The 24,954-nt window shown below is 49.9% G+C and overlaps 1 protein-coding gene across 2 annotated transcripts in view; it reads right to left on the bottom strand.

The window, feature by feature from the left end:
• Positions 1-552: 552 nt before the first annotated feature.
• WFDC1 (WAP four-disulfide core domain 1) overlaps positions 553-24,954 on the bottom strand; it is a 33,336-nt gene continuing 8,934 nt past the window's right edge. The window contains exons 2-7 of one of the 2 annotated variants that reach the window (XM_023226868.2): positions 15,825-16,017; positions 10,605-10,688; positions 9,440-9,580; positions 4,484-4,525; positions 3,401-3,474; positions 553-1,072 (exon numbers count right to left, since the gene is read on the bottom strand). In XM_023226868.2, coding sequence (XP_023082636.1) covers positions 3,416-3,474; positions 4,484-4,525; positions 9,440-9,580; positions 10,605-10,688; positions 15,825-16,017 — 519 coding nt within the window. In that variant the 3' untranslated portion in view covers positions 553-1,072; positions 3,401-3,415. Of the gene's footprint in view, positions 1,073-3,400; positions 3,475-4,483; positions 4,526-9,439; positions 9,581-10,604; positions 10,689-15,824; positions 16,018-24,954 lie in introns of those variants that run through there. The other variant, XM_023226869.1, reaches the window with a different exon arrangement.

Below are 24,954 nucleotides of genomic sequence, written 5' to 3'. Positions count from 1 at the left end.
GCCACTCACCGATGGGTGCTGGAAGCATTACGCATACTTGGGTTCCGCTGTCCAGCCCCAGTGGGGCCGACTCCACCGTGTGGCTCAGGGCTACTGACATCATTTCCAAAATGAACAAGCAGGCCCCTTGTTCAACAATGATAAGAGTTTTTAAATGGTGACAGCAGATCACTAAACCAAGCATAGGGTCCTTCTGGATGACAGCACAGGCTGCACAGCCCTGGAGACAGCCCTGCTGGGACTCAGGCCTCCTCCACAACCCCCAGAGGGATTGCAGCAAAGGCGCCCTCCATGGGCCCTCGTCCCCTCTCCCCCGTCTGACTGTCTCCTCCCGTTCCACGTCCCCACTCTCGTGCTGGTTTTTCCCAGGAACCTCCCTAATGAATCACTTTCAACAAATCCCCCTCCCACGGTCTGCTTCAGGGGCTCTATGTTAACACAGGGTTCCAGGAGCAGAGCCCAGCTGACACGTCATCCCAGCGATACCCAGCTGCTTCCCGCCCCTGAATTAAACAGTGACAAAGTATCACAAAACACCAGAGACTCAGCATCTTATTTGGTTGTTTTTATTGTTCTGTGGCCTCCTCCCATCTGCTAACATTTAGGCCTCAGCACATCAGGTGGCTAGAACTAGGAATCACACATTAGTAGGCAAGTTCATTTCCACTTCCTGATGGATGAATTTATTCTGGGAACATTTGAGATGGGTACATACCTCCCAGAGCCAGACTTGGGAGAAATCTGTCAAAAATATGAAGATGCTGAGCCTTGTCTTAGACAGGGGCTTCAGAAATGCTTTATGGGCAGTGGCTTCTTCCCAGGGCAAAGGTCTTGTGGAGTTGCAGGGCTTTGCTCCCAGGATGGTAAAACAGGGACCCAGAGCTGTTAAGAGGCTCCCACAAAGTCGCCCAACCAGGCTGGGCCAAACTGGGATTGACGGCTAGGTGTCCCGTCTCTAAGCATCTCTGGGGTCTTGCTCTGCTGAGCTGAATGTGAACTTTGAGGGTCAAACTGCTTTTCCCAACTGTTTCCAAGGCTTAGCAGTAAGTGGAGGAATGTTCTTGCAACCCAGCTGGAAATGAAGGAAGAAGGATCAGGGTGAACTGCTGCAGGGCAGACCACAGAGTCACAAATCTTTCATCTCCCTGCCACCACTGCCACCACCAGACACACCAGGAAGATGCTCCTTTCTGAGAAGACCCAGTTCTGAACTCACTGTGTCATCTTCACGGCATCATCTTGTTTAGTTCCTAACTCCTCCCTTACCATCAGTCCCATATTATAGATGAGGAAGCTGAGGCTTGGAGAGCTGGAATTATTTCCTGAAGGTCACACAGTGGTGGAGCAGGAATTGAAACCCAGGCCTAGCTTGCTGCAAAGGCTGTCCTTTTTTTTCTCTTGGGACAGAGTCTCACTCTGTCACCCAGGCTGGAGTGCAATGGTGCAGACATGGCTCACTGCAGCCTTAACCTCCCTGGGCTCAGGTGATCCTCCCACCACAGCCTCCCAAGTAGCTGAGACCACAGGTGTGCACCACCATGCCTGGGTAATTTTGTATTTTTTGTAGAGATAGGGTTTCGCCATGTTGGCCAGACCAGGCTGGGCTTGAACTCCTGGGATCATACCATATGTATGCCTTGGCCTCCCAAAATGTTGGGATTACAGGCAGGAGCAGCTGCGCCCAGCCAAAAGCCTCAGCTTCTAAACCATCCTAAACTGCCTCTCAAGGCCTCTTCCTCATCCACTGGCCTCCTCCTTCCCTGTTAGAAGCTCAGTCCTCAGTTGCATCTGACCTACTCCAGGGACGGCTCCTGTCAGCAGCAGGTAATAGACAAGCTGGCATCAGTCCCTACGGGCTGCAGATTTTCCGGGAGGCCTCTGGAATCTGAAATCTGACATTTGCTTTTCAATGACGTCCTGGGAGGCCGTCACCTGCTTTTAGGGGCTGCTTTTTGCCCTCTGTGGCTATCCAGCATTCACAGGGGCTGGGTTTAGGGGCTGCATTTTCAGGTTTAGGGCTGCAACTCCAAGGCCCTTTGCATGCACCTGCACCTCACCTTTGAGGGCACCTGAGAGCAAGCCTGTGCCTCCCCTGCACCTCCTCTGGAGTCAGCCTCCCTGCCACCTTCCTGTCTCTACCCCAGGGGCCTTCTTTTGGCTCCCCGAAGCCAGCATCCCTCCCGCCTCGGTACTTTCACTCTTCCAACTCCCTCCACCTGGGCGCCTGTCCTCCTCAGGCAGCACCTTCTCATCTGGGACCTTGGCTCAGACTTCAACCCCCACAGGGCCTTCCCTGCCCCCAAATGAAGCAACCCCTGCCCCAGGCTCTGCCCCTGCCCAGGGACTCTGCCCGACATTGCCTGTTCACTTCTTCACCACACCTGCCTTTCTATTGATTGATCTGTTGGCTTGTGTAGCCTTCCCCTACCAGGATGTGGCCTCCCGGAGAGCAGGGGCTCTGTGCAATTTGTTCACCATGCCACCGTGGCATGAACTACCGCTGAGCAACCAAGAGGCTGGAACCATGACCATCAGATAGTTGGCACCCAACAGAATTGTCTGACAGAAGTGAGAAGAGATAGACAAGACTTCCTGGAAACATCAAGGCAAAGGAATGGAAAGGAAAGTTGTGACCTAGTCTGGTCTTGGGTTTTGATTCAGAGGGATACAGAATTGCTCCCGCTTCTGATCACACACAAAGTTCTCCTATGTTCCTGCCTTGAAACTGCAGTAGGTCCTCATTCAACATCATGGAGAGCTTATTGGAAACTGCAACTTCAAGCAAAATGACTTACCATATAACAAAAACAATTTTACCATCGGCTAATGGAGATAAACAAGACTTAAGGTCAGGCATGGTGACTCATGCCTGCAATCCCAGCACCTTGGGAGGCCAACGTGGGAGGATTGCTTCAGGCCAGGAGTTCAAGACCAGCCTGAGTAACAGTGAGAACTCATCTCTACAAAAAATACAAAAAAAAAAAAAAAAAAAAAAATTCAGCAGGCGCGGTGGTGTATGTCTGTAGTCCCAGCTCCTGGGACTGAGGCTGAGGCAGGAGGATGGCTTGAGCCCAGGAGTCTGAGGCTGCAGTGAACAATGATTGTGCCAGTGCACTCCAGCCTGGGTGACAGAGAGAGACCCCGTCTCTTAAAAAAACAAACGAGTTAAGCTTCTACAACATACAGTGCATATAGTACGTCGTTGCATTTAAAGTCAGTTTCCAAGAACCCATTGATGATGCTAGGTGAGGACTTACTGCAGAAGGGAATTTCAAATTGTACCAGTAGGGAAAGAGCTACTCTCACCCTCCTGCTGCTCAACCTGGTGGTGCAAAAGCTGCCAGGACACCTGGTTGCCCACATTGACCCTGGCCGCCAATCTTGGTCTCCTCCCACTCACCTGCCTGCCGTTGCTTTATTGAAAGTGCCTCTGTTGTCCCCTTCCAGGTTCTGCCACATTCTTTGAGTCACCTTCTGTGAAAAGAACACAGCTCTGTTGGGGCAGATGTATCTATTCCTGCTCTAATGCCCTGAGTGGCTCACCAGCGACTGCCAAATGATGCCTGGTGACCTGGCCCTCTCCTCCCTCCCCCAGCTGAGGTCACTCGGTCCCCACCTGCGGTGCCTCCTCTCCCTCCCCAGGCCCCCCAGCTGGTGTCACCAGCTCTATGTTTCTGGCCTCACCTCCCACCACCTCCACAGCTCACCACACACTCCAGCTTTGGGGATGGCCAAATTACTTCCAACCTCAACAGCTTCACACATGCCATTCTGCCGCCCACTATTTCTTATTCTTTAGGCTGAGCTTTCATGTCCCCTCCTTGGGAAGCCTTTCCTCACAACCTGGTCTAAGGTGTCCTCATGGCATCCAGCATGTGATGTCAGGAAGGATTAGCACTATTAGACTGTAGAGGAATGAATGGATGAAAGAGCAGGTGGATAGATGAAAGAATAGATGGATATGTGAATGGATGAGTGAGTGGATGGATGGATGAATGGGTGGCCGGATGGATGGATGGATGGGTAGATGGCTGGAGGGATGACTGGATGGAGGAAAGAATAGATGGAGAGATGGATGGATGGATGGATGGACAGATGGATGGACGGATGGATGGATGGATGGATGGACGGATGGATGGACGGATGGATGGATGGATGGATAGATGGATGGATGGATGATTGGATGGATGAATAGAAGAGTGGTATCAGCCATGCTTTCCAGTTCTCTGAAAGTAGCAGAGGGTTAAATATGAGCAGTCCCAGGCTCTGCTCTTCAGCACGAGGTCATGTTTACTACGAGTCCCTCTGTGACCCACACCTCCTTGCCCACCATCAGACCACAGCTCTATTTTATTTCTTAAACCCAGGTCCCACTTTGTTCCCTATATCTCAGCCCTGGGCTTTTATTTTTTTTCTTCACATAAGAAACGTTCACGGCCTTTTTTTTGTGCCCTCTGCAAGAAAGAACAGTTTCTTCTTTTACCTGGATATTCTTTGTAAAGTTTGTGTCGTAGGATTCGACCATCTGGAAAACAAGTGAGAGGAAAAAGCTTCTTTTAGGAGTTTAGAAGGCCAAAACTGTTTTCATACTAATACTGAGGAATTACTGGTGTTTTTCACTCTCACCATCTCACTAGTGTACAATGGAATTGTTCACAGGCTATATGAGCATTTTTAATGTCTCAGCTCTAGTTTCTAATATGACAATATCCAGAGTCATCAACCCATAAAGGAAAGCCCTGTGAGATCTCCTTAACATCTTTGAGGGTAAAGCAGTCTTGAGAGCAAAAAGTTTCAGAACTACTGTCTTTGTTTTTTGTTTTTTTCTTTTAGACGAAGTCTCACTCTGTTGCCCAGGCTGGAGTGCAGTGGCATGATCTCAGCTCACTGCAACCTCTGCCTCCCGGGTTCAAGCGATTCTCCTGCTTCAGCCTCCCGAGTAGCTGGGATTACAGGCCTGTGCCACCACGCCCAGCCAATTTTGTATTTTTAGTAGAGAAGGGGTTTTGCCATGTTGGCCAGGCTAGTCTTGAACTACGGACCTCAGGTGATCCACCCGCCTCAGCCTCCCAAAGTGCTGGGATTATAGGCGTGAGCTGCCGGGCCCGGCCAAAACCACTGTCTTAACAGATGAACTGGAAGCCAAATTTCAACACCCTGTTGAGTAAATGTCATTACAAAATATGTTCACGGGGGAAGAGATGGCACTCTTTTGAGTCTGTCCAAGAGACACTCTGATGTCATTACTGCAAATGACAAAGTAGCTTGAGTATGAATCCTCACTCATCCTGAGTCTCAGTTTCCTCACCTAAAAATAGGCATAAAATTAGTACCTCTTAAAGTTATTGTGAGAATTAAAAGAAACAATTTCATTTAAAACGTATCTATGCAGTATTAGGAGGAGCCATGTGAAAATGCTATCATTGTGGGTAAAAAGTGGTCAACTGCTGACAATTTCATACATGTCCCATGACTAGCCGTGAGTCCCCACTCCATAACTCCCGCTGTTGTATATCCCTGGCCTCTACCCCTTCCTCGGCCCCCACCCCATGGTAGCAGGAAAGCATTCGACAGGAATGTGACTAGGACAGGTGGATGTTTGAATGTGGCAGTCTCTCCCAAATTTAGCTCACTTCTCCATCCTGCTGATCAGCGCGGCCTTCTCTGCTATAAGGTCAATCAAGCACATATGCGCGGTAGCCAGACATTTTCTTTTTCTTTTGTTTTGTGGCCATAACAAAAGTCATCAGGGTGTTTGGGACCAGCAGGGACATTGATTGGTCAAGGTGCTAATGCTCCACGGAACCGCTCGGTGGGTGAGCATCTGCTGATCAAAAACTGCAGCAATCACTATTTTCCAAAGCAAATGGCTAGGGTTTTTGCAGGCTGGGGGAGCTCCTGGAAACTTTCCTGCTCCCCCTTTACCTGGGGATGAATTCTGGCCCATAACACCACAAGGAGACAGAGGTAAATGGGGACCCTGGACCCCCTCCTCAGGCCAAATATAATCACTTATAATTTGTTACCAAAAGTGATTACTCATCACTTTTCTCAAATTTCCTCCACTCAAGGCTAGACGAGCCCCACTTCATTCTTCTGAAGCAGTGTCTTGGGCAGGACAAGGAAGGGCCAGCTCCCACAGCTCAGCTTCTGTGTGACCTCAAACCTACTCAGAAAAATACACCGATTTTTCCCTGACCCCACTCTCTGAAAAACCAGATTTAGTATACATGTCAATGTTCATTTTCCTCTTGCATAAAACATGCACCCCTCAAATGCCTGGTTCCAGCTGCCAGATGGTCAAACTTGAAGGACTATGGGTACCCACTAGAAACCTCTCTTAGGGGAGGATGGCATCTTAGGTGTGGGCACAGGGTCTGTCGCTTACTCTCAAATGGTCCAGAAAAATATACACGTAGATTTTTAAGTGGGGAGAGAGCATAAAAGAAAATGTAACGGTAGTTTTTTAACCACTGGTGAATCTGGGTGGTGGGTTCAAGGTACTACTTTTGCAACATTTTTGTAAGTCTGAAATTATTTCAAATATGCAGTTTTTAAAACCTTAAATAAAAAGCTTCTTCCTTGGTAAGGCTGGGACAAGGGGGCCACTCTTCCACTGAGATTTTTGCTCCTAGGGAAGTTGCTGGAATTCAAAATGTTTTCAAACGTATATATAATTACCAATAAATTACCAGTAATTATTGCTAAGTGTCAGCCCCCTGAGGACAAGGCTAGGGGGAATTCCACTTACATTTCCATTTGGAAGGCTCAAATCATTCCTTTGCGAGGGGAAGCTCACACACACACACACACACACACACACACACAGGCTCTGAGGCTGGTGGACAGGCTTGGAATTCCAGCTCTGCATCTTTTGGGTAAATTCCTGAACTCATATCCTCCCTTTCCTAAGACAAGGATGACGGTGGCACACATTCGCTGAGGACCTACTGTGGGCCAGGTGCTATTCTAAGCACTTCATAGGTGTTTTCTCTCACTCAAACCCCACAGCTACCCCAGGAAGTTGTCACTATGGTTACCATCGCCATCTCTATTTTACGGATGAAGGAACTGAGGCTAAGAAAGGTTGGGTGACCTGCTCAAGGCCATGGAGGAAGAAAGTTACAGGCTTTGGATTTCAGTCTGTGGTTCTCAGCCTGCACTCTGAAACCTATGCAGCACTGCCTCCTGGTTCTACTTCTCCTTTCGCAGGCTTGCAGAAAAGTTTAATCTAAAGAGAGCCCTCCAAAGGTGCATGTTAACAGTAGGCGTCATTGGTGTGGTCATCATTGAACGACTGGCTCTCTTTGCTTAGTTAGCTCCGTCTTGAAATGGGAATTTTTTGAATTGGTTTGAACCCTTAAGAACTGGTTTGACTTGGTTTGACCTTGGTCTTAGACATCACAGGGCTGAATGAAAAGACCAGGGGATGAAAAAGACAAGTGCCCAAGGCATTCCTATTATGCTGTCAGTATTAAAATGGTGGCATAGTCCAACGAGCTCGTAAATCACCCCACAGCTCTCTTTTGGAAAAGGCTATCCCTTCCACACTCCAGCAGCCTCAGACAGGCTGGCAGGGCCTTGGGGTTTCACATCCAAAGGACCACACACCCCACCCACCCATGGCGGGATCGAGTGGATAGAGACAAGCAGTGATGAAACAGTGAAGGTTGTGTTCTGTGCTTGTGAAGTGATGGACACTCTACACGGATTAACCCACTCCTCAAAGAGCCCCGTGAAGTACCGCAAGTATTATGAACCCATTTTACAGATAAGGCAAATGAGGCCTGAAAAGGTTATGTTATTTGCTGCCCACAGCAGTAAGGGGCTGAGTAGCTGTGGGAGCCCAGGCTATCTGGCTGGAGAAGTCATCCTATAACCCCAAACAAAGTCCTGCAAATAGCAAGTGGGACGTAGAGGAAACCAAAAAGGCATCTCTTTATTTCAAAGCCTTTTGTAGATAATTTCTTCAAAGTTCAGGATTCCAGGATTCTCATCACTTTATCTGCAATGATAATGACATTAAATGCATGACTGATTTTATGTCTACGCCTTTCTTGAAACACTTCAGAGAAATACATTCTCAAATCAGAAAAAAAAAAAAAAAAAGAGATTTTGGCAGATCATGCACCCCCCAGTATGCTTTTGGCAAACAGAATCACTGTAATTACCACCAATCTTGTCTGAGGGTCCTTAGCTATTAGGGATATGAGATGCAGAAGTAGAGACAGGGGCCCCTGGGTGTGGTCTCAGTCTGATTGACCTTGACTTTGACAAGGTGAACCCGGCCACCCTGAAGTCCCAGATTCCTGGCTCGCCACACAGTTCATCCAAACTCCATGCCACAAAGCACACTGGAGTCTTTCAAGTTGATTGCCTTGCGTGGGGTTCGAGATGGTTTTAGATACCACCAGGAATCGCTGTGCCATTGTTCTTTCTTTTCTTAGGAAAATTATGTCAACGAAAGCAACACCATTCACTCGTCTATTTATTGCCTTTGTGTCCAAAGACAAACACAAGTTAAGTCAAACTGAACAGTCCTGGCAGCAGTTCTGGGAAGTTAAGGATTCTCAGATAGTTCTAATTCTATGCAGTTTGAAAACAGATACAGATGCTCCTTTAAAATAGACACAGATGCTTCTTGACTTACAATGGAGTTATGTACTGATAAGCCCCCTGCAAGCTGAACATATCTTAAGTCAAACTGCATTGAACACAGTTAACCTATCGAACACCATAGCTTAGCCGAGCCTACCTTAAATGTGCTCAGAACACTTACATTAGCCTAGAGTTGGGCAAAGTCATCTAACACAAAGTCTATTTTATAATAAAATATTGAATGTCTCGTGTAATTGATTGATTACCATACTGAAATTGAAAAACAGAATGGTTCAATGGGAACTTGAAGTACAGTTTCTACTGAATGCATGTTGCTTCTGCACCAGCATAAAGTCTAACAATCATAAGTTGACCTTCATAAGTCAGGGCTCATCTACACATACGTGGATATAAAATATCCAGTGTTTACTGACCACCTACTATTCCTTAGGGCTGCTCCGACAGCTCTGCACTTATGATTTCAGTTACGCCCCCAAAAGCATGAAGTAGCCCCATTTTACAGATGAGAAAACTGAGGCTCAGCGATAGGAAGAAATTAACCCCAGTGTCACCCAGCTGGGAGGTACAGAACTGGGGTTTGCAGCCAGTCTGCTGGTTCAAGAGCTTCTGTCACATGCTGGTGTGGCAGGGAAAGGGTAGGGGCCATGAAAGAAGGAGCCGGGCAGGGGGAAGATGTAAGAAGCTCTCGGTCAGGCTCAGGAGCCGGGGCTGCTTCCTGGGGCAGGTCGTCCGTGGGGGTGAGAGGCGCTTACAGGGGGAAGGGGACAGGAGCAGGGGACAGCGGCAGGGGCCAGGATCAGGGTGGGGGTGCCACACTCACCTGCTTGTCGGCGCTGCTTGACGCACTGCCCACGGTTGGGGATGCCTTCGGCCACATCACCTGGGCTCAGGATGTGGCACTCATAGCCCGAGGGACAGAGCAGCGGTTCGGCCCCATCCTCTGTGGTGCTGCATGCCTCTGCTGTGGGAGGGACACACGCTGGGGTCTAGAGGGCAGACCCCCGGGACGGGTGCAGGGAACGCAGCTCACCCAGAGAGATGGCCTCGCCTCTGTACCCCAGGTTCCAGGCTAGGCCCTGGGTCTCCGTGGCATGTGGCACATGTGCACACCCACAAACACACACACAAACACAGGCAGTCCAAGCTCACCTGATCTCAAACATACTCTCACAGGCTCAGCAGTAGCCATATAGACATGTTCACCCATACACCCTGAAACACACACTTACCCCTACAGTTGCACGGGCACACACACACACACGTCAGACACACAAATACACACATATATACATGTCCATCGCCACACACAAATCCTGTACACACATATCCACACCCACGTACACACACGTTCACCTGCATGTGTACACACTCACAATACAGTCACACACTTTTGCAAGCGCACACACATACACACACACACACAAATATTCAGCCATAACCACAAGGACAGCCACACAGTTGCACACACAGCTGCACACTCTGTGTCTAGCTGGACACAGTCACACAACACACAGACGGGTGTGGAGTCAGAAGCACAGCCACAGGTGTGCAAGGGTGCCCGCTCTCACCTCCTAGGCCTCCAGGCTCCCGGCGTGTGTGCTCTTCCTTCCAGAAACTGCCCTCTGCCTCCTGGTACCTCCCCCACCCCCAGGGAGGCCTCATCATTAGACAGCCGTGAACCCCCTATAAGTCTAGGAATTTGAAAACCAACCCTAAATGCCCTCCCCTTCAATTCACCATCCAGGAGGAGGCCTCACTCTTGGGGAGAGTCAAAGCCCTTATTCTGTCCTGGGCTTTGATTCTGGCCGAGCCCCCAGCCATCAACCCATCTGCACTGGGGTGGGGAGGATCAGAGATGGCTAAGTGTTTAGCCGAAGGGCCCGTGCATAGGGGACAGCCAGCCTGGTGCTGCCAGCTTTCTGGAAGCAGCTGAGAAGGAGGGATCGAGGCTCGGACATAGGGTCTGGGCTTTACCCGGCAGGTACCTTGCAACACCTCCTCAGGGCCATCCAGGAGCCAGCCATTGCCACCAAGCCATCGAGGTTTCGGCTGCACCAGCCAGTCTAAGACTAACACAATACAGGGTCAGATCAAGGCCCTCCTCAGGCAGCTGAGAAATGCCCAGGCTTGGCGGGTGGGGGTGCCCCCATTTCATGATAGCACAGTCTCCCTGTGGGAGACATAACTATGGTTCCTGGCACACCTTCACCCCTTGCTTTTAGTGATAGAACTTTTCACTGTGGGCTGGGCACTGGGCCTCTAAGCTGGGGACTAGCCTTCCCTGCCTCCCTTGCAGCTACGTGTGGCCATGTGACAGGGTTCTGGCCACAAGGATGTGAGCAGCAGTGACCATGCAACTTCCTGTCTTGCCCTCTGACTGGGGGCTCTCTGCTCCCCTCCCTCCCTCTTTTCCTTCCTGCAGGCTGGGAGCCATTCTGACCATGTGGACAACGACATCACTCAGACTGCAGAGTGGCAAGAAGGAAGGAAGCCGGGTCCCTAGATGGCTTTGTGAGCAAAGCTACCTGCCTGCTGCAGTGTCAACCTCCACACTAACAGCTGAGAGAAGCAAACGCCTCACAGGCTGGGTCTCTGTATTTATGGGTTTTTTTTTTTGTTGCAGCAGCATAGCCTGTTCTCTAACTAACACTTTATTTTTTTAACTTTTAGGTTCGGGGGTACACGTGCAGGTTTGTTGCACAGATAAATTGCATGTTGCTGAAGTTTGGTGTATGGGTGAAGTTTGGTGCACAGGTGATCCCGTTACCCAGGTATAACCAATACATTTTTAACAGAAAGAGTCATCCACACAGTTTATGGGAAGGCCTTCAAAAGGCGGGGTCAAAAAGTCAAATGCCTCTAGGGGACAGGTAGATGACATTCAACAGGAAAGCAGATGAGGCAAGGCCACGGCAAAGCAGGGAGTGCCTCCAGCCTGGATGAATCAGCTGCTGGTTAGCCCTGACTAGTCATTTCCAATGCTCCCAGACTGTTTTCTTTTTTTTTTCTTACTGTAAGTTCTTATTCTATTTATTTATTTATTTATTTACTTATTATTTACTTATTTATTTATTTTGAGACAGAGTCTCGCTCTGTCACCCAGGCTAGAGGGTAGTGGCACGATCTCAGCTTATTGCAACCTCCGCCTCCCGGGTTCAAGCAGTTCTCCTGTCTCAGTCTCCCGAGTAGCTGGGATTACAGGCATATGCCACTACGCCTGGCTAATTTTTGTATTTTAGCAGAGATGGGGTTTTGCCATGTTGCCCAGGCTGGTCTCGAACTCCTGGCCTCAAGTGTTCCACCCCCTTCAGCCTCCCAAAGTGCTGGGATAACAGGAGTGAGCCACTGTGCCCAGACTGTAAGTCTGTATTTTTTTTTATTTTTTTTGAGACAAAGTTCCACTGTTGTCGCCCAGACTGGAGTGCAGTCATGCAATCTCGGCTCATTGCAACCTCTGCCTCCCAGGTTCAAGCGATTCTCCTGTCTCAGTCTCCCAAGTAACTGGGATTACAGGCGTGCACCACCATGCCCAGCTAATTTTTGTATTTTTAGTAGAGATGGGGTTTTGCCATGTTGGCAAGGGTGGTCCAAAACTCCTGACCTCAGGTGATCCACCCACCTCAGCCTCCCAAAGTGCTGGGATTACAGGCGTGAGCCACCGCGCCCGGCCAAGTCTGTATTTTTTAAAATAGAAATCTTCTGGTTTTTAAGTGTTGACAAGTAATTTTAAAACTTTTTTATTAATGATTATTATTGTTATTATTCTGTAGAGATAGGGCATCTCCCTATGTTTCCCAGGCTGGTCCTGAACTCCTGGCCTCACACGATCCTCCTGCTTTGGCCTCCCAAAGTGCTGGGATTACAGGTGTGAGCCACCATGCCTGGGCAGAAAACTTTAAGCATGTTGGAGATCAAAACGGTTCTGGGATCACATTTGCTTGTGACCTCTGCATTCGTTTGACTCCAAAATAAGACAAAAATAAAATTACTAATATTTATCTTGATAAAGAGAAGAGAAAAATGATTATCTAGCATCTTTTAAAGTCCATTGATGGGTACTGGTAAAAATGCTCGTTAGCTTTTTCTGTAAAGGAGCACTCGCTGATTATGATAGTGGAAGTTGGAACAGCGGAGAAAGGAGCCAGCAGTCTGTGACCTCCGAAACGCGAATGACATGATGGTTCTGTGGCCTCTATGCCCAACCTTTCTGTTCTTCCCTCCTTCCCCCGACCACATCGGACCATGTGTTAGGAAACATTTTCAGGTAAGAACTGCAGTAATATGTGCTGTTTGTATTCTCTTTCGCCTTGATCAAAGGCTTCTGAGCAGCAGGGAAATAAGCAAATGTTTATAGTGAAACTTGGTCCGGGCTCCCCATCGCTCTAGTTGAAGACCCTTAAAGGCCTGGTGGCCCCGGGGTCTCAGCTCTTCGTGCCCTCACTGGAACTACCTGGGATCACCTCCCAAATAAATGACCTGGGCCCAAGTCCTTGTCTCTGGGTCTGCTTTGGACGGACCCAAATCCAGATGGCAATGAAGTAGTAAGGTGCCTGGAATAGGGCCTGCTGTGTTCCACGTCATCTTACGTTAGACCAGTGGTTCTCAATGCAGAGCAATTTTGTTCCCCAGGAGGCATTCAGGAAAGATTAGAGACAGTTTTCGTTGTCTGGCATCTAGCGGGGAGGGGCCAGGGAAGCCGCTGCCCATCCTACAGTATGCAGGACAGTGCCCCCCTCCTCTGCCCAGCAAGCAGAATCATCCAACCCCAAATGTCAATATGCCAAGATTGTGAAATCTGGCATTAGATAGCGTTGTTGTTATTACTAACTAGTGGTATGATTGCTTTTCCTGCTGGCCAGTGAATGAATGAATGAGTCAATATTTATTGAGTATTATGTGCCCAGAGACCATTTTAGACGCTGGAGTTACAGCAGTGAATGAAACAGACAAACTCCCTGCCCTGTGGGGCTGACCTTCAAGTGGGGAGAAAACGGTCAATGAACAAACCAGTAAAACACAGTCTTCCAGATTATGCTACAGAGAACAATTAAACAGCGACGGAGGGTTAAAAAATGGCCAAGCAGGGGCTGTCATTTAGAGAGGGAAATCTTTCCTGAGAAGCGGCCTTTGGAAATAGGTCTAAAGGAGGCAAGGAAGTGAGCCATGGGGTGTCTGGGGGAGGATGTTCCTGGTAATGAAGGTCCCCACATGTGGGCCCAGGTGCCAGGGCAGGGGCCCCACATTCCCACACTCACGGCCTAAGGCAATGAACACTCCTCTACAGTCAAACAACTGGATAGAAACTGCAGTTCTGCCTGCTGTGTGACCTTGGGCAAATGATTCAGCTTCTCTGAGCTTCAATTGTGGCATAGGGCTGGTAACAGTCATCTCATCAAGCTGTGTGAGCATGAATTGAGATGATGCATGAAAAGGCTATTGGGAATGCCATGTACAGTTGTGTCACCTGTGCACTGCTCAAAAGCACCTGGTCTAGGCAGGAAGCAAGGTTAGAATCCCTATGCCAGGTCACATTCCAGAGGAAGGGGCACCCACCCAGAGAGGAGTGCCTTTATGTGCTTGTCCACCATAAGGCGCAACATTTACTTTTTCTTATGAAGGCTGAGCAGGAGGCTGCCTGGCCTGGAGCAGTGGCCAGGTCCTACCCTGAGGCAGTACTGAAACAGTCCCTGTCTGTTTTGATGAGAATTATGACTGTAATTATGAGCATGATTAAGTGTGCTGAGTCCCCTGTCATCGCTGTGACCTCACCCCAAAGGAAACAAAGTGAAGTCATTCTTGCCATCTCCAACTCTCCTTTCTGCCTTGGGAGGAGGGGCTGGGCTACCTTCTTGAGCCGACTTCCCTAATTAAGGCCCATGGGAACCCACAGCCTCTCACCGAAGGTACAGTCCAAACAGCTGTTGTTATCACCCTGAGCAGAGCTGAGGGTGGAGAAAACTTCCTTGCCCCAAATCCTACCCACTTAGGGGCACATTCTCCCCACCCAAGGGCACATTTTCCGCAGGAAATAGCTACTTGTCCACCCTACCCCCCACTTACTGTCCCCCATGGGGTCACCTCCTTCCCTTCCCAAATCTTCTCTCCAAAAGGGATCTGAAACTCTGTCCTGCCAATGACGAATCCCTGAACACTGTTTCTCCCCAAGAGGTTGGTGTCCTGATTCAACACATATCTCATTATCTGCTCCCAGCCTCGTGCAGCGCTGAGCACTTCCGAGTGGCAGCTCCACCGTGAGCTGCACGTTGTCCCTTCCCTTTCCCTTTCCTTCCCTTTTTCTTTTCTTTCCTTTTTTTTTTTTTTTTTTTTGAGACAGAGTCTCACTCTGTCGTCTTGGAGTGCAATGGCACAACCTCGGCTCATTGCAACCTCCGCTCCTGGGTTCAAGTGATTCTCCTGCCTCAGTCTCCCAAGTAGCTGGAATATAGGCTCCTGACACCATGCCCACCTAATTTTTGTGTTTTTAGTAGAGACAGGGTTTCACCATGTTGCCCAGACTGGTCTTGAACTCCTGACCTCAAGTAATCCACCCGTTTCACAGGAGAGGAGACTTAAGAAAGTCACAGCTGGCCAGTGGATCTGAAGCCAAGCACCCGCTCCTCTCTGGGGCACACGCCATCTGGATTGCTAAGCACCCGGGGTCTCCACCTCACATACCCCAGGGCCAGGCATGAGAAGTGTGGCAGGCCTGGTGGGGTGAGTGGGAAGCTAGAGGACACCTCCTCATCCAGGGGCACCTGAGGTTCCAGCTGGTAGCAGCCGATATTTTAAGGAAAAGCCTCGAATTTGGATCTTTTAAATGAGAAATCCCACCGCACCCCCATCCTCCTATCAGCGGGCATTTTCCCGGGAATGGGTGTCTGCTGGACCGTGGCTCCCTGGAGGTATCTGGGGTCCCTCACCCCACCCCATTTTCATAGGAAGTGGTATTTTCTCTGGAAGGGCGTCTCCCACAACGCAGGTCCCCAAGGGCAGTGGGACACACCGCAGGTGCACAGCAGCGTCACACCTGCTCAAGGAGCGCCCATCCCAGTTCCCAGGTGCACAGAGGAGGCGCCAGGGACCCACCGAGGTGGCCCAGCTTAAAGCCCAGCTCCTCTTTCCTCTCCGCAGAGTCAGGCTCTCTCCAACCCGGGACAGCTCTGTTTACCTGTTCTGCTCCCTCAGGCCCCTCCCTCGGGACCTACCTGGCGGGGGCGGCACGGCCTCTAGGCAGGCGTAGGCACATCCGTTGTAGCAGCAGCGCCGGTGCCGCGGGCACTCCGAGTCAGCCTGGCAGCGCACGGCCTGGCAGGCGCCGGGGGGCATCGTCCGCGGGGGCGGCGGGCAGCGGTCGGCTCGGGGCTGCCGGGAGAAGCCGGGCGCGCCCACCTCCTCGGCCTGCGGGGAGAGCGCGGTGTCAGCAACTCTGCGAGAGTCCCGGCCCGCCCGCCGGGAGCGTGCACGGGGAGGGCCAGTGCGCCGGGCCTCTCTGAGCCTGCGTTTCCTCGGGTGAGAAACAGCAAGCAGGCAGAGCCAGACCCGGAGGGCGGCTCCGGGGGTCAGCGATACCATGTTTCTCTTTATAACAGCCGGCACGAAATAACTGAAAGCCCAGAGCAAAAGGATAAGCGAATCTTGGTATGTTTGCTGGAGGACAATTACTTAAGTATCTGCGCTGTGTGAGAGATAGATTATATATAATACATAATATATATGGTATATATGTATACATATATGTGTACATACATGATTAAATCCATGCAACAACTTCGAAACATCTCAGAAAATAATGAAAAGAAAAAAGCCAGATCAAAAGAGAACACCACAGTGGGATTTCACTTACATTTATAGCTCAAAAACAGGCCGAGGTGATGTCTGGCAGAAGAAGTCAGGAATCTGGTGGACAGTGACTAGCTGGGGACACGTGGTCTAGGGGCTGGCTCTGTTCTATTTCTTGGCCTGGGGACTGGTTACATGGTGTGTTTATTTTGTGGGAATTCGTGGAGCTGAACACTTAGGATTTATGTGCTTTGAAGTATTATTTTTGTTTGTTTGTTTTGTTTTTGAGATGGAGTTTCACTCTTGTTGCCCAGGCTGGAGTGCAATGGCGTGATCTCGGTTCACCACAACCTCCACCTCCCAGGTTCAAGCGATTCTCCTGCCTCAGCCTCTCCTCCACACCCGGCTAATTTTGTATTTTTAGTAGAGACAGGGTTTCTGTATGTTGGTCAGGCTGGTCTTGACCTCCTGATGTAATCCACCCACCTCGGCTTCCCAAAGTGCTGGGATTACAGGTTTAAGCCACCATGCCCGGCCTGAAGTATTATGTTGTAATAAAAAGTTCAAAAATAAGATATAGGGGCCAGGCACTGTGGCACACACGCTATAATCCCAGCACTTTCAGAGGTCGAGGTGGGTGAATCTCTTGAGCTCAGAAGTTTGAGACCAGCCTGGCCAACAGAGCGAAACCCTTTCTCTACTAAAAAACAAACAAACAAAAATTAGTTGTGACATGCTCATTCACTCCCATAGTCCTAGGTACTTGGGAGGCTGAGGCAGGAGGATGGCTTGATCCCAGGAGGTCAAGGCTGCAGTGAGCCGTGATCACACCACTGCACTCCAGCCTGGGCAATAGAATGAGACCCTGTCTCAAAAAAAAAGAAAAGAAAAGAAAAGAAAAAAAGATATAGCACTGTGCTTAACATACAGGAATATGGGTGAGTGACCAATAAGATCAATATTTTAAAGGTAAGACTGAGAAAGTTTAAGCGACCAGGCAAACTGCCCTGGGTCCCCTGACACCAGACCCCATCCACGCCAGTAACACTGTTCTGCTTCTGTGAAAATGGGGTGTGTGGTGGGCAGGTTGTGCACATTCGCACACACACACAGAGTTAGATACCGGATAGATTACTTGGAAAAAAACCACCTTGGCTTGCCCTGCCTCCTGGCCTCTGCCTAAACTGTTCCCTTCATCTAAAATGCTTCGCCTACTTAACTCCCTACAAATCCTCCCCCAACATATTCAAAATCTGGCCTGCTTGTGCTGGCCAAGTACATAGGGCATATCTGCAAATTGGAATAGTATACAGCCATGAAAACCTGCCCTTAAGGTGTTGGCAAAAAACGAAATAAGACTCAATGTGCCACATATGAAAGATTGCCAGGATGTGGTGGCTGACGAAGAAAGCCACAGTTCGGAACAGCGTGTAGGTTCTGCCCCATCTGTGTTTTCAAAAATGCACACAGATGTAATATGTATATATTGGCATAGGCTTAGAACGTTTTTGGAAGGATATACAAGATCACACAAGAAACCATTATGAAAGCTGCCTCTGGAGAGAACAATAGGATGTAAAGCTGAGAGAGATTTCTTCCTATTGTATACTCATCTGCACTGGTTCAATATCTTTTTACCACGTACACATTACTTTTTCAATTCAAAGATGGTCTCCGTACAGAGTGCGGGCACATCGTCCAAGCCCCTGCTCAATCTAGACTTGACTCACAGAACCTCACAAAGCTACTGAAGCTGCTTTGATGACAGTGTGGGCGCCGTCACCTCCTGGCCTTTGCCCAGTCTGTGTCCTCTGCCGAATACTCATTCCTTCAGGTCTTCAGAGGGGCCATTCCCCCAGACTCAAATCAGCGCTCACGGCTGGGATGTGCTTCCTTAACACCAGCCCTCCCAGGCCAGGGGTAGAGCCACGCCCCTCCCCTCCCCCTCCCGCCCACTTCTGTGTCCCACACCCGCCCTCCCTTGTCACTCTTGCTCCGAAACCGGTGAGCGACCCCCTCAAGGGAGGGCCTCGAGTCTCCTGTGTCTCCTCGTGCACATACAGTTGGCTGAATAAAAGTCCCCAAAGACACCAGGCCCTACTCCCTGGAATCCTAAATGCAAAAGAAAAAGGGTCTTTGCAGACGTGATTAGGTTAAGGAGCTTGACACAGGGAGATAATCCTGCATTTTCCGGGTGGGTCCTAAATCCTGTCACAAGTGTCTGAGAAGAGGGGAGCAGAGGGAGATTACACACGCTCACACACACATGCACACACACATGCGCACGCATGCACACACACGCACACACATGCGCACACATGCACACACACGTATGCACACACATGCACATGCATACACACACACGCACACATGCACACACATGCACACAAGAAAGTCATGTGAAGAGGGAGGCAGAGATGGCGTCTACAGACCAAGGAATGCCCATCATCGCCAGCAGCCACTGGAAGAGGGATTGGCAAGGAAGGAACCTCCGGAGTGGGGGGCGCGGCTCCGCTGACCTCTTGATCTCAGTCCAGTGAAACTGATGCTGAACTTCCGGCCCCTGGAACCATGAGACAATTCATTTCTGTTGGTTTAACCGCCCCTCCCACCCCAGTTTGTGGTCATTTGTAACGGTGGCCCCTGGAAACTTGGTATCTGTCCCTCTGCCAGGCACATTCTGTAAATGAATGCCACCCCAGGCCCAAGTCCCCATCAGTGCCTCCACAGTGGCCTCATCCCTGGCTCGCTGCCTCCAAATCCATCCATTCTGCAAACTGCAGTCCAAAGAGACTTTATGAAACGCACCTGTGGATTCGGTCACCTCTGTGCTCCAAGCCTCCAGAGGCTTCCCAGCACTCTCGGGACAAAGTCCCAGCTCCCCACTCGACCTCCGAGCCCTGTGCCAACCAGGTACGTGTTACTTCTTCAATTTGATAACTTAGATATAGGATATATTGGCCTCATCTCATGGCCCTGACCCTCCTGTCCTTATATGCCAGCAAACTGCCCTTCCTCCTCCCCATGCCCTCCAAGCACATTCCTCTCTTCAAACCGTTTCCTCCAACTGAGCTTGTCTCATCCAGCAGAGCAGAGGGGCAACCAGAGTGGGCTCTGCAGCCAGCGGGCTTGGTTCAAATCCCGGTTCTAGGGCTTAAATCCTCTCTGCCACTCACTTGCTGTGTGACTGTGGGCAAGCATCAGTTTCCCCCTATAGAACTTCCCTCCTGGGGTACCCTGAGTCTACACCCAGGCTGGCGTCTATGCTCAGGATGGCATCTACACCAAGGATGGTGTCTATACCCAGGCTGGCGTCTAGCACAGTGCCACTGATCTTCATCGCCACATGCCGGTCCTCTGCCTGGAAGGCTTCCCATCCGCTTCTATTGGCCAAATCACCCTTCAGTCCTCAGCTGAAACGGCCTTCTGAGGGCAGCTTTCCCAGACTCGTCAGAATGTTTCTAGTATGATCCTCCTTCATTTTTAGGCCCTCGCCACCCCACACTGAGAGCAGAAGTTGTGTGTCTCCCTGCCTGGCTGGGGCGGAGCGCAGTTCTGCGTCCCTATCTGGGTAGCTGCAAACTGCACGCAGTGCCACCAATGCCCTGCAGGGGGCACCAGGTCCCCGGGAACAGGTCCTGGCGTGTTGCCCCTGGGAACCGGTGGGATCACCAAGGCCAGAGGTTTTCAGCTGCCCCCAGGGAGCCTCAGGGCCTGAGACTGAGGGCATGAGGGGTGGAGAGCAGGAATGGCCAAGCAGGAGGGGGCCTGTGCGGCAGGAAAGCCTGGGGAGGGCTTCACCCAGAGAACCCTTCTTTTCACCCTTGTAGACATTGGCTGTTAAATTCACGAAAACTGAAAATGACCACTAAGCTGGCATTTGGTGGATATGGAGACGAGGCCTTAAGGAGGTGAGTGGTTTTCCCCAAAGACAGAAGGGAGACCAGAGCGTGGATCAGTCCTTTTATCACCCCCTTCTCCGCCCAATCTCCCTCACCCCTGTAACCATCACTAATAACTTTCCAGTCGCAGCAGGTGTATAATCCCATGCCATTAGCTCTTAGTTCACTCGCTGCAGAATTAACTAAATTGGACCCATGATGGGGTCCACTATTTTTAATCCTCATCTAACATGACAGCCGCCCCAGCCTCCTTCGGAGGGTGGTTAAGAATGCACCGTACGTCGTCGGGAGGTTGTGGCTTATTTTTCCGCCCAGCTTATTTTTCCATCAAGCCTCATTTATGAAATTTAATGGAACCGGGTGATCAGAAGCAAAACACTTTTCAGCCACCTCAAATGCCTCCCAGTCCCGTGACTTCCTTAATGGCAGCCCCAGACGGGAGGGTATGCAGAGATCAATCAGAGATCAATTTTAGATGCGCCGCTGTCTCAGAGGAAAACTCAAATGTCGTTTCTCAGAATTTGGAGAGAACAAAGACATAAGCGCCTTAGAAGCCCCATCTCCCGAGTTATTTACTGTGTGGCTGAAACAACAGATGGTCGTGAGTGATAAAGCACTGATTTCACTGAGAGGTCTAGATTAAAGGATTACATGTTTTGAAAAATATTTCATGTCACGCAAGGTGACACTCAAAGAGGGTTCCAAACAAAGTGTGTTTTCTGGAGTTCTGAGAAAGAACTTTTACTCAGAGAAACAAACAGCTTACCCTCCAATTTATTCCTGGCCCCCAAGGGTTAAAGGCGTCAACAGCCAAGGTTCTTGGCCTAGAGGCTGGACTGCAATTGGCTTCCCTGCCCTCCTCCACGTCTCTGACGTCTCTTCCAGCACTCCCCTCCTGACTCATTCTCTCCAGCCACCCAGTCCCGCCTCTGGGCCTTTGCACTGGCTCTTTCCCCACCCACCCCCCATATCTGCCTGGCTCTCACCTCCTCGGGGTCTGCTCACACAGCCCTCTCTTCCTCCTCTCCGTTTGTGGAGCTTCACACCCCTCATCACTCTTGGGTGGACTGTGTATTTAGGAACTCATTGGTTTGCTGTTTTTCTCCCTCCTAGGGACAGGAACTTGGTTTTGTTCTGACCTGTGTCCCTGGCTCCTAGAGCAGCGCCTGGCACATAGCAAGTACTCAGTACATATTCTTTGGGTGGAATAAAAGCTGTGATGATGATGAAGATGAGGATGATGATGGTCAACACACCCTGGCAGCTTGCTGGGCACCCTTCTAAGTGCCTAACACGCATTAACTGGCTGATCTGCACATGGGCCCTGTGCAGTGGGTTCTGCAGAGCAGGGGTCCTGCACGGGTGTGGGGGCAGCCCTTCGTGTTTGTGTAAGGCTGTGCTATGGGCAAGCATCGTCACACTCCTATGCTCACTTAATGTGGATGTGAACTAGGGGAGTGGGTCTTAATATCCCACATTCCAGAGATGAGGAGGGATGCTTTCAAAATGTAAAGCTGGACTCGGCCGTCCTCAGTTTCTGAAGACTCGCTGCTCCACCTGGCCTTGGAGCCTTCTGCATGCTGTTCCTTCCACTTGGAACGCTTCCTAACTCTTTTTCACAGCTGAGCTTCCTCATCCTTTGGAGCAAGAACTTAGGAGCCATATCCCAAGATGGAAGGGACCAAAGCTCATAACCTCTTATACAGCAAAGGCTGCTTTGCACAGGGATTAAGGGCTCAGGTGTGGGAATCCAACACGTCTGGGTTTGAACCCCACGGCTGTGTGATCACGCAGGAAAATCACTAACTTATCTGAGCCTCATCTGCAAAATAGACACAAAAGTAATACCTGCTGCCGGTGTTTGTGGTGAAGATCAAAAGAGATCACACCTGTGTGTGCTCGGCTCAGCACTGGCAATGCTAATCCATAGTTCACTTGATTTTTCTTTCTTTTATTATTATTGAGATAAGGTCTCACTCTGTCACCCAGGCTGGAGTGCAAGGGCACGATCTCGGCTCACTGCAACCTCTGCCTCCCAGGCTCAATCAGTTCTCATGCTTCAGCCTCCCAAGTAGCTGGGACTACAGGTGCCCACCACCATGCCTGGCTAATTTTTTGTATTTTTAGTAGAGATGGGGTTTTGCCTTGTTGCCCAGGCTGGTCTTGAACTCCTGAGCTCAGGTGATCTGCCCGCTTCAGCCTCCCAAAGTACTGGTGTTACAAGTGTCAGCCACCACGCCTGGCTCCTTTTATTATTTTTAATCAATGGACTCAGAAGCCTCTCGTCCCATAGTAACTTCATTCTTCATCTCTTCCAATCTTTCTTCACTTCTCCTGTATCCTCCCTCAATTCACTCACTGATGATTTAGTGAACGCCCACCATCTCCATAGCATTAGGTTAGATGCTCAGCAGGTGCAAAGGAAACCTAAGGAGTTCCAATCCAGCTGAGGCTGCAGATACACGTACGAGAAGCAAACCCACCAGTGAAATGTGGGATTGGATAACCTCCTCATTTCTGGATAAGACCAGGGCAAACAACTCGCAGGTTCCTAAGAGAAGGGGCCATACGGAAACAGCCACCCAGCGCGTGCAAGAGCCCTGCCCTCGGAGGATCACGGAAGTTGCCTCCAGCCCTCCCCAGTAGGTACCACTGCTGTCCCCATTGCATAGGTGAGGAAACGGAGGCACGTGGTCACCATACTGAGACACCAGGCTTAGAGCCTGGGCTGTGTGATTCAAGCTCATGGCAAGGGAGGCAGCATTTAGTAAGCTCTTACTGTGAGTCGATGCTGTGCTGGGTCCTCATATATCGAATCTTCAGTGTCACCCTCTGGGGCTGCTGCTATTCTAAACCCACTTTACTGATGAGGAAACTGAGGCACACAAAAAAAAACTAAAAGCATTTGCCCAAAAGCAAGCAGCTGTAAAGTGTCAGAGGCAGAATTCGAACCTGGGTCTGTCCTACTCCTCCAGGGGCATTCCTGACCCAGGAGCCTGGAACTGGGAGTTGCTTCCCAACGGTGCCTGTCAATTTCTTCCCATTCCTTCAGTCCAGGGGCTCCCTCCCTCTCCCAAAGTGTTCCCTCTGCCCTCCCGTGGCCCAGCCCCAGCTCAGGGTGGAGTCAAAATGGGGGGCCCCAGGTACACATTTGTCCTGGCCCCTTCTTTGCAGCCCTTCCCTCCCAGCTTATGTTGCCTCTCAGATGAAAACAATAATGCCACGTGAAATCCCTCTGAGAAAGGAGGACACTCACCCCAGAGGGATCACACTTTCCTGAAAATCGCAGAGCAACCCATGATTTCCAGCTTTTATTTTCATTCCTGCTCAGGGATTGTATAGTAAGTCTATTTCAAAGCAGCCACTGAGCACACATTCATGGTACAACTCAGATAAGAGCTCTCCAGTTCTGTATGCCTTACCTGGATAAAAATGATTCCGGGCCAGGCGCAGTGGCTCACAGCTACAATCCCAGCACTTTGGGAGGCCAAGGCAGGTGGATCACCTGAGGTCAGGAGTTCGAGACCAGCCTGGCCAATATGGTGGAACCCTGTCTCGACTAAAAATACAAAAATTAGCCAGGTGTGGTGGCGGACGCCTATAATCCCAGCTACCCAGGAGGCTGAGGCAGGAGAATCACTTGAACCAGGGAGGCAGAGGTTGCAGTGAACTGAGATGGCACCACTGCAATCCAGCCTGGGTGACAAGAGTGAAACTCTGTCTCAAAAAAAAAATAAAAAAAAAAAAAGATTCCCTTAAGAATTTCGACCTGGTGGCTATTTTGTTCATATAGATGAACAAGAACAGATTTGCAAAGCCATTCTGCCACTGATATCCCTAGGAAGCAGGTAGGAAAATGCCCATTGTGGGCTCTGGCAGTGGGAACCCTAATTCAGCAAGTCCAAGTCCAGATTCTATTAAAGCAAACAAGCTGGATGTGTAACCAAAGGAGGCTGGATACATAAGTGAAGGCACAGGGAACACCATACAGGCCTTAGAAAGGAAGATGCCCGGCCAGGCACAGTGGCTCACACCTGTAATCCCAGCACTTTGGGAGGCCGAGGTGGGTGGATCACAAGGTCAGGAGTTCAAGACCAGCCTGACCAAGATGGTGAAACCTCCTCTCTACTAAAAATACAAAAAATTAGCCAGGCATGGTGGCGGGCGCCTGTAATCCCAGCTACTTGGGGTGAGCCGAGATTGCGCCACTGCACTCCAGCCTGGGTAACAGAGTGAGACTCCGTCTCAAAAAAAAAAAAAAAAAGAAAAGAAAGGAAGATGCCAATCTACCATGTTAACATACTTCCCACAGATTATTAAGTGAAAATGCAACACATAAAACAGTGTGAATAGGCCAGACACCAAATAGCACATACTGGATGATTCCATTTCTATGAAACGTCTACAAAAGGCAGATCCATAAAGACAGAAAGTAGACTGGTGGTTGCCAGAGGCTGCAGGAAGAGAGAAGAAGAACTGAAGGCTAGTGGCTGCGGGGTTGCCTGTCGGCACGACCCTGTGAATATACTAAACACCACTGAATTGTACATTTGAAAGGGTGAATTGTCTGTCATGTGAACTTCATTTCAATACAAGAAATTTGAATCAGTATGAATAAAATACCACTAAGAAGAAACATGTGTGCTGTAACTGC

Source organism: Piliocolobus tephrosceles, chromosome 17 (genome assembly GCF_002776525.5).
Source record: "Piliocolobus tephrosceles isolate RC106 chromosome 17, ASM277652v3, whole genome shotgun sequence".
Taxonomy (NCBI): domain Eukaryota; kingdom Metazoa; phylum Chordata; class Mammalia; order Primates; family Cercopithecidae; genus Piliocolobus; species Piliocolobus tephrosceles.
The sequence above is the reverse complement of the archived record's forward strand: the minus strand, read 5'-3'. Positions and strand labels throughout refer to the sequence as shown.